The sequence below is a fragment of the Bufo bufo genome, chromosome 5, assembly GCF_905171765.1.
Source record: "Bufo bufo chromosome 5, aBufBuf1.1, whole genome shotgun sequence".
Classification (NCBI taxonomy): domain Eukaryota; kingdom Metazoa; phylum Chordata; class Amphibia; order Anura; family Bufonidae; genus Bufo; species Bufo bufo.
Genome location: NC_053393.1, coordinates 322,996,051 through 323,014,877, shown reverse-complemented (window position 1 = coordinate 323,014,877; position 18,827 = coordinate 322,996,051). Strand labels below are relative to the sequence as shown.

General features: G+C 40.0%; 1 protein-coding gene across 3 annotated transcripts in view; it reads left to right on the top strand.

The window, feature by feature from the left end:
- The window catches only part of LOC121001695 (cadherin-6-like), a 393,550-nt gene that overhangs the window by 364,053 nt on the left and 10,670 nt on the right, over nt 1-18,827 (top strand). For all 3 annotated transcript variants that reach the window (XM_040432869.1, XM_040432870.1, XM_040432872.1), the window contains 2 exons: nt 3,592-3,709; nt 5,931-6,182. In XM_040432869.1, coding sequence (XP_040288803.1) covers nt 3,592-3,709; nt 5,931-6,182 — 370 coding nt within the window. The remainder of the gene's footprint in view (nt 1-3,591; nt 3,710-5,930; nt 6,183-18,827) is intronic.

Here is an 18,827-nt window from a genome sequence, read left to right as displayed (position 1 = left end):
AAAGTCAATAAAAAGTTTATTGCTATTGTTTACTTAAAGGGGTTGGCCACTTTCTGGCTACTTGTGACCATTGTGTATGTAAGATCACTATATGCCACTTACTGATATAGCCTGTGTTGATATTCTGTGCTGTGTGCTATATTTCATAAGCCATGTCCCGTTGTTAGGCAAATCTTTTGTGCTGTCCACACAGAGGTCCTGTCCTTAAGATGGCCGCAGATGGAGGGTCATGTGACAATCCCCTCCATGTGATGTCAGTACAAGTGCAGATGGAAAGTGCAGGTATCTGAACAGAGAAGACAACACATGGCGGCGATTTGCCTGGTCATGTGACCCTCCATCAGCAGCCATTTTATGGACAAGACCTCTGTGTGGATAGCACCAAAGACTTAGCAAACAAAGGGGCATACCTTATGAAATATAGAAAATGGTGCAGAATTTCAACAAAGGCTATATTACTAAGTGCCATATAGTCATCTTACATACACATTGGTCAGCAGTAGCCACAAAGTAATCAATTATTTTAAATTGTTAAGAATCAAAATAATTATTGCTACATCTGTATAAATTATTGATCTGGAGTCAGTGGGGATGGTACTATTCATGTAGTACTACTTAATATGGTTTGCAGAAGGTGACAGATTCACTGTAATGTCCCCTTGGTGTGTTTTGGCATACATGTTTTACTTTATGTTCTGCTGTATTATTTATCGCTAGTTAAAAATAAAGGTATTCAGTGAGAAGACAGCATTTATTGTGTCAGATTGTATCAATGAAAAGGCCCTTGAGCTTTAGAACAGGTAATCAAAATTGAGTACTTATTTTTCTAGCACAGTTAAGGAAATGAGAGTTTATGATAAAAGTGAGCTGCTAGAGTGCAGGGACACAAAGTGTTGGCTGGGGGGCAAAAAAAGTCACAGGAGGTCTTTAACTTCAAACATGAATAAGGAATTAGATATTTAAATGGGTTTTCCAGGACTATGACATTGACCACTGTTTGATCAGAGATGGATGAGCTGCAGTCACAATCATCTGTGGGATGAATATCATGTGCCTATATATTCAAAAATAAACATTTATGGATAAACCCCTGCCGATTTGACAGTGGAAGGCGCTCCAGTGATAACTTTTTCCTAGGCCAGTGATGTCACATGCAATTGAACGGGCTTGAGCTGCAGTACCAAGCACAGCCAGTATACAATTTACAGCAATGTACTTGGTAAGCTGTGAGGAGGCCACAGCACTCACCAGAGTGTTGCAGCCTCTTCAAACAGCTGATCAGCAATGGTGTTTAGAGTTGGAACCCCATCAATCAAATATTGATGACCTATCCTGAGGATGGGCCATGAGTATCAAAATCCTAGACATCTGCTAGTAGTAATATATAAAAGGCCCTTCAGATGAGAAATGTGAAGAAAATTTTTATTAGCCTATTTCTTTTCATTTTAAACTTGGAAGTTATAGATCCAATGACACGCCACTTCTCCTGTATCCTCAGGACTTCATCTTATTTCCCTGTGGTCTTATCTAGTATGTTCTGAGGATCCAAATCAATGTCTACATCAAGATCTACAACATCCTAAGAAGCTTGTATAATGATAGTTATGTGCACATAGATGTGATCGTGATATAGAGCCAAACTCTGTATGTCCCCGTGATCTGACTGAACAGAACACAGAACAGGCACTAAAATAATATATTAATAGAGTCATACTAAACCTATCGATTGAGTGCCTTTAAAGGTGTTCTCTGGAAATTATTTAAAATGGCCGCCAGCAACCCATCCTAGAATCTAAATAGGATAGGTTGCCTCCAGCTACAGAGCTGCGTGGGTAGAGGAGGTTGTGAGAGGAATGAAGCCTTGCTTCACTAGCACTGTCTAGCGTTCCTGTTAAGCTGCTCAGCCATGACAGTATATCGCACACAGGACCAAATCATTACTATTATATAACAGGAACTCTGCTCTACAGTAGTTAGCTGTGAGGTGCCATGATGGCATATTGTAGGCAGGATCACATCATTACTATGCATTGTAAAGCAGAATTCCTTACATTATGACACGGTTACCAGAGCACAGCTTTTAGCCAGAGATCCATATAGCAGTTATTTAAGCCAGAGAAATATGAGGGCCAATGCTGTCATCTGCTTGGCTCATGCTGGGACATCTGGGAGGAGGCATTATATACAAACTACTGCTGGATGTATTACAACTTCAGTCCCGCATACTGTAAAGAGAGACTCTTGTTAAGTCTCATCTGGCCTGGTCTCTGACTCTCTTAACAACACATGCTTGCCATTGAATTTCCATCATGTGCCCTGCCTAGCATCCACATGCACATTAACACCATGGGCAGTCCTGAATTACCATCATGTAGGGAGCCCACTGCTACAAGGACTATGCCAAGGGAACACACGGTGCCCCTCCTTCACTGCACCGACCACAGGGAGCGATGACCTGAGGGAGTACACTGTGAAACATTATAATCATGGCCACTACCACTCCCACCATCTGCTTAGGCTACTCAGGGGTTCACTGCACTATATACACTCTAGCTTGGTTTGTTGGTGGCCATTTCAAATAATTCTTGGAGAACCCCTTTTAGGGGAGCACATGAGATATCACATGATCGTTTTCAGCCAATTAGCATCTCTGACCAAGACGATTGTGATTCGGTCTGGGGCTCTTCTTTCTGAGGAGTCATGGTACCTTTAGACTGGATGAGATCTTGACCATGTGACTTCACAGAACCAGGAAGCGCTGTATTCCCTTCCATCTCTTTGGGACTGTATGCTGGAAGAAATTGCAATCAGTAGTATAGAGGCTATGACAATGTTGCTTTAATTTTCAAATAACGTGCATTTCAATTTACTTTCATATATTATTTATGGTAGCCTTCTATATATCTGGCCCTTTAAGTCTTATTCTTTGTTAACATGTCCTACAGTTGTTTTTAAAAAAAATAAAAACCCATATGCAACACTTGCTATACAGTACATCCATACATGGCACTTTCGTCTTAGAAGTGTGCGTATATTCTGTAATAATAAAATATTACCATTATATAACAATGATTCATTCTTTCATTGGCACTTAGTGCCTTCATCAGTCTTGAGGATATATAACCTGACATATTAGCAAGCTTCCTGGTGGCCATTCTCCTACAAGAAGCTAACTAGCTTGTCACATCCACAGTATTTCAATAGAACTCAATGCTTGTGAATTCAGTATTATTCTCTTCAGTGTTTTATATGTTTCTAATTGTCTCCAGAATCTTTATGTGCTTTGGGTTGAATATACATGTCATAGTTTGAAAAGGTTCAACACAAATGAAACTGCAATCTAATCTCCTCTTGTATTGTAATTCATTTCTTAATGGCCTTGGCTGCAGAATGGGCGAAGTTTATTCACTTCTCATCCATCAAATATTTGTGTATATGCTATGTTCATGGACAAGGAATAAGTATACGGTCAGCCCTGCAGCCATTGCCCCAGCACATGGCGATCGAATAGTAACAGAACACAATATGATGATTTTTATTGTTAATATTACCTAATATTCCCTTCACCTATGCCATTTCATTTTCTTACAGATAATACACACTGTCAGCGCAATTGATAAGGATGATTCTTATAGTGGACTTCAGTTTTCATATGCAGTAGCTAATCCAGCAGTACACGGTACAAACTTTACAGTCAGAGACAACAGAGGTAATTAGATGTACACGTCGACTGTACGTGTGTATGCGTCTGTGTAAATGTATGTGCAAAGTCCTGATTTTCCCGTGAAAGAATCACTCACCCTACTTACAGGAAACCCTTACTGATTTTCCAATGCAAGAACATTCAGGGTTGGCCGCCTGAGGCAATATTCCCAGAAATAAGGGATTGTCTAGCACTTCTAAAATGATAGGCTTTGTTAATTCCTGGAAAATATTATAGTCCTTATCTCTGAACTACTGACAGTTCATAAACACTTAGGCCTCTTTCACACGAACGATACACCATTTTGCAAGCAAGTTCAGTCAGTTTTGTCTGTGATTGCGTTCAGTTGTTCAGTTTTTTCCTCTTGGGTACAATTCATTTTGATGCATTTTTCACGCACGTGAAAAAAACTGAAGGTTTACAAACAACATCTGCTAGCAACCATCAGTGAAAAATGCATTGCATCCGGATGCAATGTGTTTTTCCCTGAAGCCCCATTCACTTCTATGGAGCCAGGGCTGCATGAAAAACGCAGGAACTGTATTTAATTATCATAATTTATTATTAAAGCGCCATTCATTCCATGGCGCTGTACATATGAAAAGGGGTGTACATACATAATACAAAACAATTGCAATAAGCATGAACAAGACGAGTTACAAACTGGTACAGAAGGAGAGAGAACCCTGCTTACAAGGTATGAGAGAAGGACACAGTAGGTGATAATAAAAATTCTTTTTTAGGTTTAAGTCACTCGGAAAACACGTATGAATGGCCATTATCCAAAAAGATTCTCACTTTAAAGGGACTCTGTCACCAGCGAACTCCCTATCAAACTGCTGGTATAGGCGTTTGGTGCAATGAGAGCTTCACCATTGCTTCACCGTTGCGCCGAAATTCCACCCATTTCTGTGGCCAGCCCATCCCTGGCTCTTTTGATTGACAGGGCCAGGCAGTCGCAAAGCAGCGAGTGAGGGAACCGCCACAGAAATGAGTGGAGCTTGGGTGCAACAAAAGCAATGATGATGCCCTCATTGCACCAAAAGCCTAATTTGTATATTAAGAAAAAGTATAACTCGAGAATGGGGCCTCAGATCAACAAAAGAAAACCAGTTTTAATCAGGGGAACCACAGCTATGTGTTTGCAAACAGTTGGATTCCCTTTAATACAGCTCTACCACAATTGCTTCCACGTTTGGGCTTGTTAACCATTTCCAAACACCTTATCTTCAAATGACTTGTGTCTTTATTGTGATTATATGCAAAGCATCTAGAAACACCAGATATATTGTTTCCATCTGGATTACTAATACCTAATAAATGCTCAGCTATTCTATTTCTCAAAGGGGTTATCCAGGAATTGGTAATGATGACCTATCTTCAGGATAGGCCATCATTGTCACATTGACGAGGGACTGAGTCTGGCATCCCCGCCGATTAGATTTTCAGGGAACCGCAGCACTCACCAGAGCTCTGATGAGCGCTGCAGGCTCCCACCAGCTTTCTGAGTAAAGCGCCGTACATCGGAAAGTGACATTGCTTGGTATTGCAGCTAAAGCCCATTGACCTGAATGGGGCTGAGCTACAACTAGGCCATGTGACAGATGTATGGTGATTCCACATGACCTAGGAAGAGGCCACGAAGTGCCGGACTCTTGTAACAGCTGATCAGACAGGTCCTGGGTGTCGGACCCCCACTGGTCTGACCTATCCAGACAATAGATCATCAGTATAAATTCCTCGATAACCCCTTTAAAGGATGAGTTGTACAATCAATGTATTGAAGTTGGCATTTGGTGCATCCTATAACATACACTACAGGTGTTGTACTACAGTTAACCAGGCTTGAGCGTTTCCTGATGGGACTTTATAAGGACAAGTTTTGCTCCGCTTGTTACCACATTTAAAGGGTAACTGCCATTCTATTTTTGTGTAATGTATAGGGCTCAAAATGGGCCACTTTAGAGCTATTTTTCTAATAGAAATTTATGATTTCAGTAATTAAAGTATATTACAAAAATGGTCAGTATCACTGTCCCCATACATTACACAAATAAAAAATAGAACGTCAGTTACACTTTAAAGAAACTCTAGGTTTTCGTCCAATTTTCTTTACAGCTTACGGTGTGTTATATATATAGTTGGTTCAAATATGTTACCTAATTGTACTCTATTTTTATCTACAAAATAACATTATTATAATATGCTCATATTGTTTACCTTTCAGATAACACGGCTAGCATCTATACACAGAGAAACGGATATAGCCGCCATGAGATGAATACTTACTTACTGCCAGTGGTGATTTCAGATTATGGGTTTCCCGTACAGAGTAGCACTGGTACCCTGACTATTCGTGTTTGTGCCTGTGACCACAAGGGTAACATGCAGTCTTGTACCGCTGAGGCTCTAAGTCATCCCACTGGTTTGAGCACAGGAGCGCTGATTGCCATTCTTCTCTGCATAATTATACTGCTAGGTAAGTAATATTAAATGAGTTTACAGAACTGAAATACCCATCAGAAAATTCTTAAATAATAGACAGATGCTCCCCATTGAGAAACCTTTTCAATGTAGAAGAGCAGAGGTTGAACCAACACACTCACACTAATTGACCCTTGAATTGTGGGCAGTGGGAAATGTGTAATAGTGAATGAACTAAAGAGAGATCTAAATAAAATCAATATTTGGTGTGACCATCCTTGAAAACATAATTCATTCTTCTAGGTACACTTACACACAGTTTTTGAAGGAATTTAGCATTAGCAGTGAGGTTGTTCCACATATCTTCTGTGGATGTAGGCTTAGGGTCCATTCACACATCCGTAGTGTATTGCGGATGCACAATACACCCGGCCGGCACCCCCATAGAACTGAGTATTCTTGTCTGCAAAATACCGTAGGAAATCATATAATCCTCATAGAACATTCCACCTATCAGTCACCATTTGTTTTTCTAGATAGTCTGTGTTTGTACGGGGCTGTAGTAGTGGCTTCTCAAAACATGTTCATGGACTTAACTTGAACTGATAGAATTGTAGTGGAACAAGAGTAAACATCTCTAATTTAGCCTTCCTCGTGTAATGTAAGGCAATCAGTATTTCTTCTAAAACGTAAGTTTCTTGTGGCAGATAATAAATAATAACATGTATTGTCAGAGTAGAGCAGCACTTATTGTTTTGTGAAATGTTTATTGACTATTGCTACGTGGAAAACTCTCAGCCTCAACATCGATTACTGAAGTGGGCATCCTACAGTTCAGTTTTCCATTTTGTATCTCTAAGTGACAGTCATAATGCCGATTTCTATAGTTGCGCTTCCAACAATTATTTTCAAGCTATTTACAACCAAAAATGAAACATATTCATGGTAGGAATGTAAATGTGTGTCTAATGTTTAATTGATGACACTCTTCCCATGACACCTAATACATAAGCGTTTCATACATGATTTCTGTTTAATGGCCTTTCTATGAGAACGGTTTTCTTTTGTTATGTGAATAATGGCTTTATTTAAAACTGAGACAGCACCACTCTTGTTTTAGGCTGTGTCTGTTATTGATGCTTAGCCACTTTCAAGTGAATGAGGCTGAGCTGCAATACCATGCATAGCCTGTGGACAACATTTTTTCAGAAAAAAAATCCAGATTGTTTTTTCTGATCTCACACAACCCCTTTAACCACCAGAGTTTTGCTGGAGCTCTGCTTACAGTTCCTCCTGAGCAGTCACGCAGCATTTTTTATTTTTTTTTGTGGGGGGGCTGCTTTAACTGCTCATATCTTGGGGTTGGTAGCAGCTAGGGCCTGTTCTTGTTTGAGCTGGCATACTCATCACATCGAGGGATATAGCTGTTATAAATCAAGTCGAGAGTGAAAACGGTGAAACCAGCTTTTACTTTCACTTGCATTCACTACCATACCGATTTCGCACTGTTATATCTTCAGATGTAGTGGAGATAACGTGATTCTGGTATTGTTTGAAAGCTTGGAATGGCAGCTCTCAACAAGACTAGACCCATCTCTAGCTCCTACCAATCCCCAGATATGAGCAGCTAAAGTAGCCCCCCTTCAGTCTGGAGGAGGTGGGCAGTTGAGGTGGCTGACAGCCTGCAGGAGGAAAGAAAAAAAAAGAAAAAAATATATATAACTTTATCATATTTTTACTGACCCACAGAATAACATTATCATATTATTTATCCCACACAGTGAATGCCGTAAATCCCTAAAAATAAAATAATAAAAGTTATTTAATACACTATATATACCTCAAAATAGTTCCCGTTTTGATATTACGACGTTCACTGTGCACTAAAAATGACATGACATCTTTATTCTGCTGATCAATACAATTACGGTGATGCCAAATTTGTATTGTTTTTTTTTTTTGTTTTACTACTTTAAAAAAAATAAAAACTATAACTTTTAATATTTCCGTCTACAGGGCTGTATGAGGGCTTGTTTTTTTGTGGGACGAGTTTTTATTGGTATTCCTGTGATACATACGACTTTTTGATCACTGTTATACATTTTTATTGGGACTGACAAGGTGACAAAAAAAATGTAGAATTGTGCATTTTTCTTTTTTTTATCCATTAAGGCGTTCACTGCCCAGTAAAAAAAATTTAACAAATTTTAATAGTTTAGACATTTTCAGAAGTAGCATTACTAGTTATGTTTTTTTTGTTAATTATTTTTTTATTTTTACTTTTTACTGAATAAATTTTAGCCCCTATAGCCAGCAGTCTTCTTTTATGGTCTATGAGATTTTCATTGCCTGCCTGTGAAGTTGTGCTTCGTACATAACTTTGCAGGCAGTTTTCCATGACAGGACTAAGGACATTCTGCAGGCCCCAGGCTGTCATAGTAACCGGAGCCCTCTGATTCCCCTGCGGGGGCTCCGATCGGGAGGCAGAGGGAGGCAACTTCCCTCTGCCTAACCTCACAGATGCCGCTATCGCTATTGACTGCGGCATCTGAGGGGTTAAATGATGCCAATCTCAGTCATTGCGGCCACATGCCTGCTGCATTATACAGTCAGCACCCGCCATGTATGGAGCGGGCTCAGCACTGCAACCTGCTCCATACAAGCCCTTGCGCATAATTACTTATAATTACTTGTTTAAGGATACATTCGCATCTGGGGCCAGCGGGCATTGGGGTAACATCCGGCTATGCTGCATCCAGAGAGGTCCGGCAGGCTGCCACAGACAGAATGTAACATAGATGCATAAGTGATGGTTCTATTTCCCAGTTATTGTTTCTTTTATGCAGAGTTTATCATGCCCCTGAATACAGTCAATACACGTATGGTTTCCCACCAATTACATAATAGACATTGTTTCTTCTTTTATGAGAATTTATCTTCTGTTTTTATCCATGCGAAGTGCACAGCCATAACAGGATAGATCAATATGGCTTTATTTTTTTGAAGTATAGAACCAGCAGAGCAAGTCAAGTGTTGGTGTATTTTCCATACAACGATTTTCTGCTGCATTTGTAGTTTCTGCCCAGTGTGCTCAGGGCTTTCTTCCCTTTCCTGTTATTGACAGCCTGTACTCCTTAGTTACCTTTATTTCACATATCAGGGCATGTGATTGGTGGATTGGATGCTGAGTTGTAGCTGGGCCTTTGATCTCCCAGTCACTTGCTCCTGATCTAGTATATGACAGGGAAGAAGTATGAATATGTGCTGGATGTCAGTAAAGAAAATAAAAGAGCTTCTTCTGTATGAATGGAGAGGACAAGAAATCACAGTGAAAGCAACAATGTTTTCAGATATAGAAATGCGTCAGCCTGTACAGAAACAAACTATCCTGGATAGTAAGCATCTAATAGTCCCGAAATTTCAAGTGCTAGAAGAATGTGCTACATCCATCACAGTTCTCTAAATAAGCCGGGTGGGATTGAAGGGTTTTAGCCACTAACTCTTTATTTGATTACCTGTTGTTTTAGTGTACATAGTGCTCACATATTCCACAGGGATGTACACGTGATTCATTGATATTAGTACTATATCATTTTTCAATAAGGCACATGATCTAATTTGTCTTTTTAAGGTATATGTTACAAGCTAATATCAGAGAGGCCAATTAACTTAAATGGTATTTGAAGCATAGCAAGAACAGGGGTATCCATTGGGAACCTGTTTATACAGATGCTTCCCTTACAGGAAATAACAGGACATGATAGATGTATGCCTAGTAGCGTAGCTATGATTAAGTCTGTAGCCTTGTCATATGGTATACCATAATTTACAGCTATCATATCATCAGCAAACGCATAGCCACCTAGGTTCAATTCATTGTGATATGCACTGTTATATAGAACACTCATGAACTACTGAAGTAAGTGAAGCAGTGAAGTGAATGGAAGATGGTATAGTACACAGGATGATGACAGATAAATGACAGGAGAACAGGGAGAATCTATGCTGAACTGACCCTGCTCTGAATACAGCCCCACAAGACAATTCAACAACTCAGCAACTGACGAATTTCAAAGAACAGCAGTGAAAGACCGTAGGAATACAGATTCGAGAATACACACATAATTCAGTAGACTAAAACAAGATACAAATAATCTGTTAAGAAATCCACATAGCATACACCATCCCTGGCAAAAAGAATAGGATAAGGCCTAGGCATGTAAAGGCTCAGAAATCAACACTCCACCCTTATCAACCAGGCCATGTTGGGGGATAACCAGACTAGACTCAGATGCAAGGTAGTTGCATAGTAACTGCCCCAACAAAGTTAGTAACAAGGTGAACATAAGGCAACAGATAAATCCCTGTTACTAGTAATATGCATCAGGTCTGTATGCCAAGAGACTCCTACTTGTTTCAGACTGGACATTCGTCTCGGAGACAGCTGCTTTTATATATGTCTGGACAACATTCATAGCAGACCATTAAGTATTTTATAGTTTGTAATAACCTACGTCTCACTGTTTGTCATCATGTCTCTATCCCAAATAGTTACTACAAGCTTGAGACCGGGAATTTGTCTCACCCTGTTGGTATAAGTGCGCCCTAACATACCAATGTGCAGAGCAATGTAGATTACAACGCTATGTTACAGTTTCATGTAGTAAGACTTGTCATTGAGTTCCATTACGAAGCCCTAAGTTACCATAGCCTTCAATAATTCAGTGAGTCTTTAAATCATCTACAGATGAGCCTTGTGTCAGAAGCAAAACAAAAGTGGTGCTGCTATACATAATTACATGATTATTAGGGAGAAGCGAGACCTTTCCCTTGTGTTTACCGCCTTCACAAAAGGACAATAAAAATGCCTTTCCTGTATTAATACATCTCTTATATTTTGAGAAATGACTATGTTAGTGAGGAATAATGTACTATTAATTAAATAGTCTAAATTCAGAGGCACCATAAAATTATCTCCCAAGAAGCCATTTATTTGCACTAGCAGGAAGGAAAAGCAATTCATTTCCTTGGTTTAAGACTTAATTGCTATAACAGCTTCATGATTATTTTGGCTTTAACAATTGTATTCGACAGGTAATGCATTTTTTTTTCCCGTAGGCTACTTTCACACTAGCGTTTTTGCTGGATCCGGCAGGGTTCAGCAAAAACGGTTCCATTACAGATAATACAACCATCTGCATCCGTTTGAACGGATCCGGTTGTATTATCTTTAACATATTTTTAACATTGCCAAAACGGATCCGTCATTAACTCCATTGAAAGTCAATGGGGGACGGATCCATTTTCTATTGTGGCAGATTGTGCCAGGGAAAACAGATCCATCCCCATTGACTTGCATCCATTTTGCTCCGCATCCCCAGGACGGAAAGCAAAATACAACATGTTTGCTCTCTGGTCTGGAAACGCAACTCAACTGAACAGAATACATTTTGGAGCATTCCGTTCTGTTCAGTTCAGTTTTTTCCCCATTGACGACGAATGACGATTTCCCTATGACGGAACTCAATACCGGAAAACTTTAACACTAGTGTGAAAGTAGCCTTAGAGAAGTTTTACATGCAATTTTAAGCATAAAATAAAATACTGTGGTCCCTCAAGATACAATATTAATTGGTTCCAGGACGACCATTGTATGTTGAAATCATTGTAAGTTGGGTAATCGGTTCCAAAGCCCCAAAATGTCATCCAAGATAAGAGAAAATAACGATTTAAGAAAAATAAGCAGATAACTAAGACAGATAAAACAAGTCCTTACATATAACAGTCAGGAATAGCTGCTAACTAGCAATAATCCAGCTATTTTACCAGAGAAGTGGCCTTTATTGGATGGGTCTGAGGCATTGTATGTTGAGTCTAGAAAAGATCATTGTGTGTTGAAAATATTGTATCCTGAGGCCATTGTATCTTGAGAGATCACTGTAGTTCAATTTAATCGTCTTCAAAGGGACTCCAAGTGTGTTGATAAAATGATTGCAGGTTTGGAACCCAAACTTTCTTACATGGTGTTCTTTGCCCTTTCTTTTTGAATTAGTATGTTGGCACTTTATGTGCCAGATGCCATAGAAGCTCCTATTATTTGTAACAGTTTTTCCTTTTTTGCATTTTGAACATAAACTCAGAACTGGGACGCATTAATATGAAATACAAAGGCAAAGGCACAATTGTTCACAGTGACATGTTTCTCTATGCTTCAGCTGGTGATTTTACAGCTTGCATATATTGATTTTATTAGGCAGTATTTCTATCACATCTTTTTTTATGCTCTGTTGCAGAGGATACCATGGCATATTCAGTAGTGAAGTTTATAAAAGAGATGATACAAATAGCATATATTAGAATTCTGACATGTCTCTTCATTTGCTGGTAGACTCAGCACACATCCCTTGGGTCCTCAGACCCTTATCATTGTAATTGGAGCAGCAATCCCTCTCTGGGTGCACTAACTGTTAATTATGTTAGTGCGTGCCTGTGATGGCTACATAGAAAGAAATAAGCATTAGGGACAGTTTTGGGCAAACAGATACGAGGGCAATGGCGCTCTGCCAGTGCTGGTAATATTTTAATTTCAAAAACTAATTTCTCTGGCGAATTAAACATAGCGATGAATGGCATAAAACAAAATTTATACTGCACAGCCAAGAATGGAGGATGTAAAGGAAGATGTCACTTGCATCACTAAGTGCCATCTTTGTCGTAAGCAAGAGAGATTAGCTATTCTTCCCTGATAATAAAAAAACACAGGGACTTGGCACAAACTGCCAGCCAGTTATACACAACAGCAGAACAATAAAGCTTTGTCCATGCGACATCCCTGCTAATTCCTGCTCCAATGAAAAGAGCAGAGAGAGATGCAAATTAGAGTATACAGCGCTTTCAAAGTGATTCGATTAAATAATTAGCATTGTTTAGCCACTCAATACAAGGGGGGGAAAGGCTACTCGAATTTCAATTATTTTGTGAATGACTGCTGAGATCACATCAAGCACAGCCTACCATTGATCGCTTGGGAATGCTTACCAGGATGGACACTTGCGGTGCTCTGTCCCAAATCACATAATCTATTATTATTATTGTCCATATTTACTCACTTCTTACGTGAACCGTGAATAAGATTATTTCTGAATCAGAACAGCAACATTACTTATACGGTATTAGTATAATAAATGCTTCAGGAATGCATCTTTTCACATATATATTCAAACTGGATAAAGTCATTGTGAAATATGATTATTACATTACTATTATTATCATATATTTAAAGGTTTTAAATCTAACACCCCCACCATATATAGAATAATGACCTTTAGAACTGTGTTTGTAGAGATGTACAGTTTAACTGTTTCTTACAATACAGAGAGTGGACATAAACTGTTCCGTGTTATATTAATTACCATTCATCTGTCCTACCTGTTAATGACCTACATATAAAAGGATTGATTTCCCTAACACACACCTAATCATCAAAGTAATGCATAGTCCTAAGCAGTCCTGTAACATACTGCCACATATTTAATGATACAGGGAAGCCATAGAAATACCATGAAGGTGCAAGTCTTCAATTTCCTTAGTTTCTTTTACAGCAGATAAAGCCAGTGTAAACTTGCCATATGTAATATCGGAATATGCCACTCATTCTGTTCTGATCATGCGCTCTTCAACATTGAAACTGCAATACCAAGAAGGAAAAGTTGAGGAATTATGGGAATCACAGGATCGAAAAACATGTTAATGATATCCCCAAAAAATGTAAAAGAAATTATTTAGAACATCTAAATTTTTTCAGTATGGAGTATGAGCACCACGCACAGAAATACACACACTTACATACCTTTGCATGCTATCAATGAGGTTATTAATTGTCTGAGGAATGTTTTGCCAGTTGAATGCTCTTGGGCATGCAAATTATCAAGATCCACTGCTGGCAGCTCCCTTTAAAAGTGCCAACCAATGATGTCCCAGATGTGCTAGATGGGAGAAAAGTCTGGAAACGTTGCAGGTCATGATAACACATTTGGGTCATGCAGGCTGTTCACAGTAGCGCTAGTAATGAGCAGTCTGATGTTTTCCTGTTGAAAAACAGCTCCTCATGACCATTTAAAGAAATGGTTGTACCGCTTGGTCCATGATCAAATTGATGTATGTAACACTGAGATGGTAGTGTACCTGAAATGAAGATTAGAAGGTCTGTCTACTGTACATTGTGTCACAACATAATCCCAACAGTAGGATCAGTGTGACATTTACTTATGATGGCCTCTTCATGGTATTGTCCATGAGGTCTTCAGTCCAACCTCCAACTATAATTTTGTCTGAGGCTTTTGATATGATCTCCAATTTCACTTGCAGTACAGAATGGAACACTACGCGCCATTGTTCTAATCAGACATACCTTCTGAGCAGAGCTTCCCCTCTGTGGACCTCTTGGTGTCGTTCCAGTTCGTCTACATTGAGGAAAAATAGCTGCGCTCACCTGTGTCCCGCTCAGTGGAGCACGAACCATAAACCTGGATCAGGCAAGATTAAAGTCCAAAAAAGTAAAAAAAAAAGTCCAGCTTCCAATAGAAATAGTTGCATCTTTATTCTTCAAAAATCATGAATAATAAAATCCAAGTGTGATATCATACAGACAGGATAGCATGTATGATTTCAATTTGACTTTTATGCCTCTTCCCTGATGCTGCATATTTGAGCTAGGTGCTTGAAAAATTGGATTATCTGCAGATCTTAGCGACACCTGCCACTTCCTCAATTTGCACAACCTTACATCTTGTCCTTTGGTGTTAGTGTTTGCAATTTTAATGTCGAGGAATGTATGGGGAAAGCAGTTATGCTATCCAGGTCACCAATCTTAATGTGTATATTACATATATATCATATTAAACCTCTTTTGGTAGATATGGGCTAATTCACATCTATTCACCCAAAAAATCTTTCTTTCCAAATACTGTTAATAAAACTTTACTCTTTATTAATTACACTCTAAAAGGGTAAATTTGCAAATTTTAAGAAATAATTAATCTTATGCCAGTTTTATGCCACCCTATCATAGACTGGTGACAGAGACCTTAATTAAAACACTGGCTCACTTACTGTACCTTTTTTGGTCCAGCTGTTTTCTTAAAATATAGTAATAGGAAAATGAGCGAGCACTCATACACTTGGCAACCAGATTGACATATGCAGAAAATATTTATTAAATCCCCATAAAATACAAGTAATAAAATTTATAAGAACAATGTAGCAATAATATACAACATTACAGTCACATATATTGTGGTAGATATGATCGACACTATATTCATATGACTCAATAGTGTCGATAAATTAAATAATATATATCACACCAAAAAACTTCAAGTATATGCTGTTATTTGGGAAGAGGGGGTATTATCTTCTAGCGCTCTATCCCAATTTGGGAAACTGAATGTCACTGAAAATGTTGTAGGTGTATTCACTGGGAGCGCAATATGTTCATAAAGTGTCCACAGGAATCCTGATAATGTGAAAAGTCTCTTATAGCATATCCTTTTAAGGTCGATATGAGTTTTGAATTGAAGAAAACTTTAAATCGATATTTGGCTTACCGTCTGGCGTCAGTATTGCTTCAATGGAGCTTTAAATATTTGCCGGCTTATTCAGTCGCTCCATACAGCAAGCTGGTTTAAATTTTGCGGGAGTTCCAAAGATCGCAGGAGTTGCCACTCTGTTTCGCAATTTCCTTTGGTGCAGCTTTCGACGATAAGAATAGTTAATCCTTTACTGTAGAGATTTTCTTCTGTATGGCCATACAGTATTATCGGAGGCTTTTCAATGCAGGTACATCACTTGTTTCACCATACGCGTTATGGGTAGATTCACTCTCCCTTCCTCAGTGGTCAAGTGTCTGCCTGCTCTGCCTCCATTTTTATCCATTCCTTTAATTGCTTCCCAAATCTCGGACACCTGTTGTTCATGCTACTCCCAGTTTGCCAGGGAATCCTCCCACATAGTCAGGAGATAATTCTATACAGCCTTGATTTTTTAAATTTTTTTTTTTTTTTTCTCTTGCAGTTTCCATGCGTTTTTTATGCGTTTTTTTTGGAGATTCCCTCTATATGAGCTTGTAGCACCATACCTTAACTACTTGCTAGTGAGCCACCACAACCTACCACTATGTTTTCTTAAAATACTTAATGAAAAGTTCCTAATGAGAAGTTCTACCCTGAAGTCACAATATTCATGACCAGTGGCTCCCCACTCCTTACTGCACATGATTGACAGCTTTCTTCCTATAATGTTCATAGGGAGAAAAATACCAATATGCAGCAGGAATAGGTGGGGCTGGAAGAACTGGGAGCTCATGAATGTTAGGATTTCCAGGATTGGATCTAGTGTTGATCGAGAACCAAAGTGCTCGGGTGCTCGAGTAGAACACCTCGGGATGCTTGGGTGCTCTACCGAGCACCCGAGAACAATGGAAGTCAAAGGGAGTACCCGGGCATTAAACCAGGCACCCCTTGCTCTGAAGAGGGGAGGGTGTATGGTTCACATGAAAAGTCAGAAATTGATGGAAACATCACTGAAATGGTTCGGGAACAGCATGGGGAGGATGTCTGGATGCATCTTGGACTCCCAGGTCGCTGCTGGGAACGATGTTGTCCGAGTAGTACGCCAATTTTGCAGACTGACAATAATACACACAAAACCGAAGATAAAAATCTATTTTAGCTGAAAAATTGTTATGAAGCATTCTTTCTTGTATATTTATTTGTATATAAACTGCAAGTGCTGCCAAAAATTACAAGGAAGAGGCACTCTGATACAACCTTTATATCACATAAAGGAGGGCCTCATTCAGATTATGGTACAATTGTTTAGGTAGTGGGACTCCTACACTCATAAAGCCTATGCACTAAGTGAAAGGGCTGCCAAAAATGACAAGGAATCGGCACTCCTATACACCCTTTATTACACATAAAGGAGGGCATCATGCACACCCTTGAAAAATTATGATTGAGGGCCTGCTGATGACCCTCTTAAACATTAGGAACAAGGGCCTGCTGGTGACCCTCTAAAACATTAGGGGCGAGGCCTGCTGCTGATGTGACCATCTACAACATTAGGAGTGAGGGTCTGCTGCTAAGCTGACTCTATAAAACATTAGGGGTGAGTGCCTGCTGCTGATCTGACCATCTAAAACATTATGGGCGAGGGCCTGCTGCTAAGCTGACCATCTAAAACATTAGGGGCGAAAGCCTGGTGCTGAGCTGACATCTAAAACATTAGGGGCGAGGGCCTGCTGCTGATCTGACCATGTAAAAAGTTATGGGCGAGGTCCTGCTTCTGAGCTGACCATCTAAAACATTATGGGCTAGGGTCTGCTGCTGATCTGACCATCTAAAACATTATGGGCGAGGGCCTGCTGCTAAGCTGACCATCTAAAACATTAGGGGCGAAAGCCTGGTGCTGAGCTGACATCTAAAACATTAGGGGCGAGGGCCTGCTGCTGATCTGACCATGTAAAAAGTTATGGGCGAGGTCCTGCTTCTGAGCTGACCATCTAAAACATTATGGGCAAGGGCCTGCTGCTGAGCTGACCATCTAAAACATAATGGGCTAGGGTCTGCTGCTGAGCTGACCATCTAAAACATTAAGGGTGAGGGTCTGCTGCTGAGCTGACTCTCTAAAATATTAGGGGCGACTGCCTGCTGCTGAGCTGACCATCTAAACCATTATGGGCGAGGGCCTTCTGCTGAGCTGACCATCTAAAACATTAGGTGCAAGGGCCTGCTGCTGAGCTGACCATCTAAAACATTAGGGGTGAGGGTCTGCTGCCGACCTGACTTTATAAAACTTTAGGGGCGAGTGCCTGCTGCTGATCTGACCATGGAAAAAATTATGGGTGAGGGCCTGCTGCTGAGCTGACCATCTAAAACATTAGGGGTGAGGGTCTGCTGCTGAGCTGACTCTCTAAAACATTTTGGGTGAGTGCCTGCTGCTGAGCTGACCGTCGAAAAAAATTATGGTTGAGGGTCTGCTGGTGAGCTGACTCTCTAAAACATTAGGGGCGAGTGCCTGCTGATGATCTGACCATGGAAAAAATTATAGGCGAGGGCCTGCTGCTGAGCTGACTCTAAAACATTAGGGGCGAGTGCCTGCTGCTGAGCTGACCATCGAAAAAATTATGGTTGAGGGCCTGCAGCGGAGCTGACCATCAAAAAAATTATGGTTGAGGGTCTGCTGGTGAGCTGACTCTCTAAAACATTCGGGGCGAGTGCCTGCTGCTGATCTGACCATGGACAAAAATTATGGACGAGGGCCTGCAGCTGAGCTGACCATCGAAAAAATTATGGTTGAGGGTCTGCTGCTGAGCTGACTCTCTAAAACATTAGGGGCGAGTGCCTGCTGCTGATATGACCATGGAAAAATTATGGGCGAGGGCCTGCTGCTGAGCTGACCATAAAAAAAATTATGGTTAAGCGCCTGCTGCTGAGCTGACCCTTTAAAACATTAGGAGCGAGGGCAGCCTAATAAGCATGTTGATATGATGGAGGAGGAGGACGAGAAAAGGAAGATTGAACCATATACCCTTTTTTGTGGTGGAAGGGGTGGATGGGAACACTGTATTCAGTACACCATAAAAGCCACATTTAAAGTGCCTTTATGTTCAGTCGCTTTCCTCTGGTGGAGTAGAGAAGTC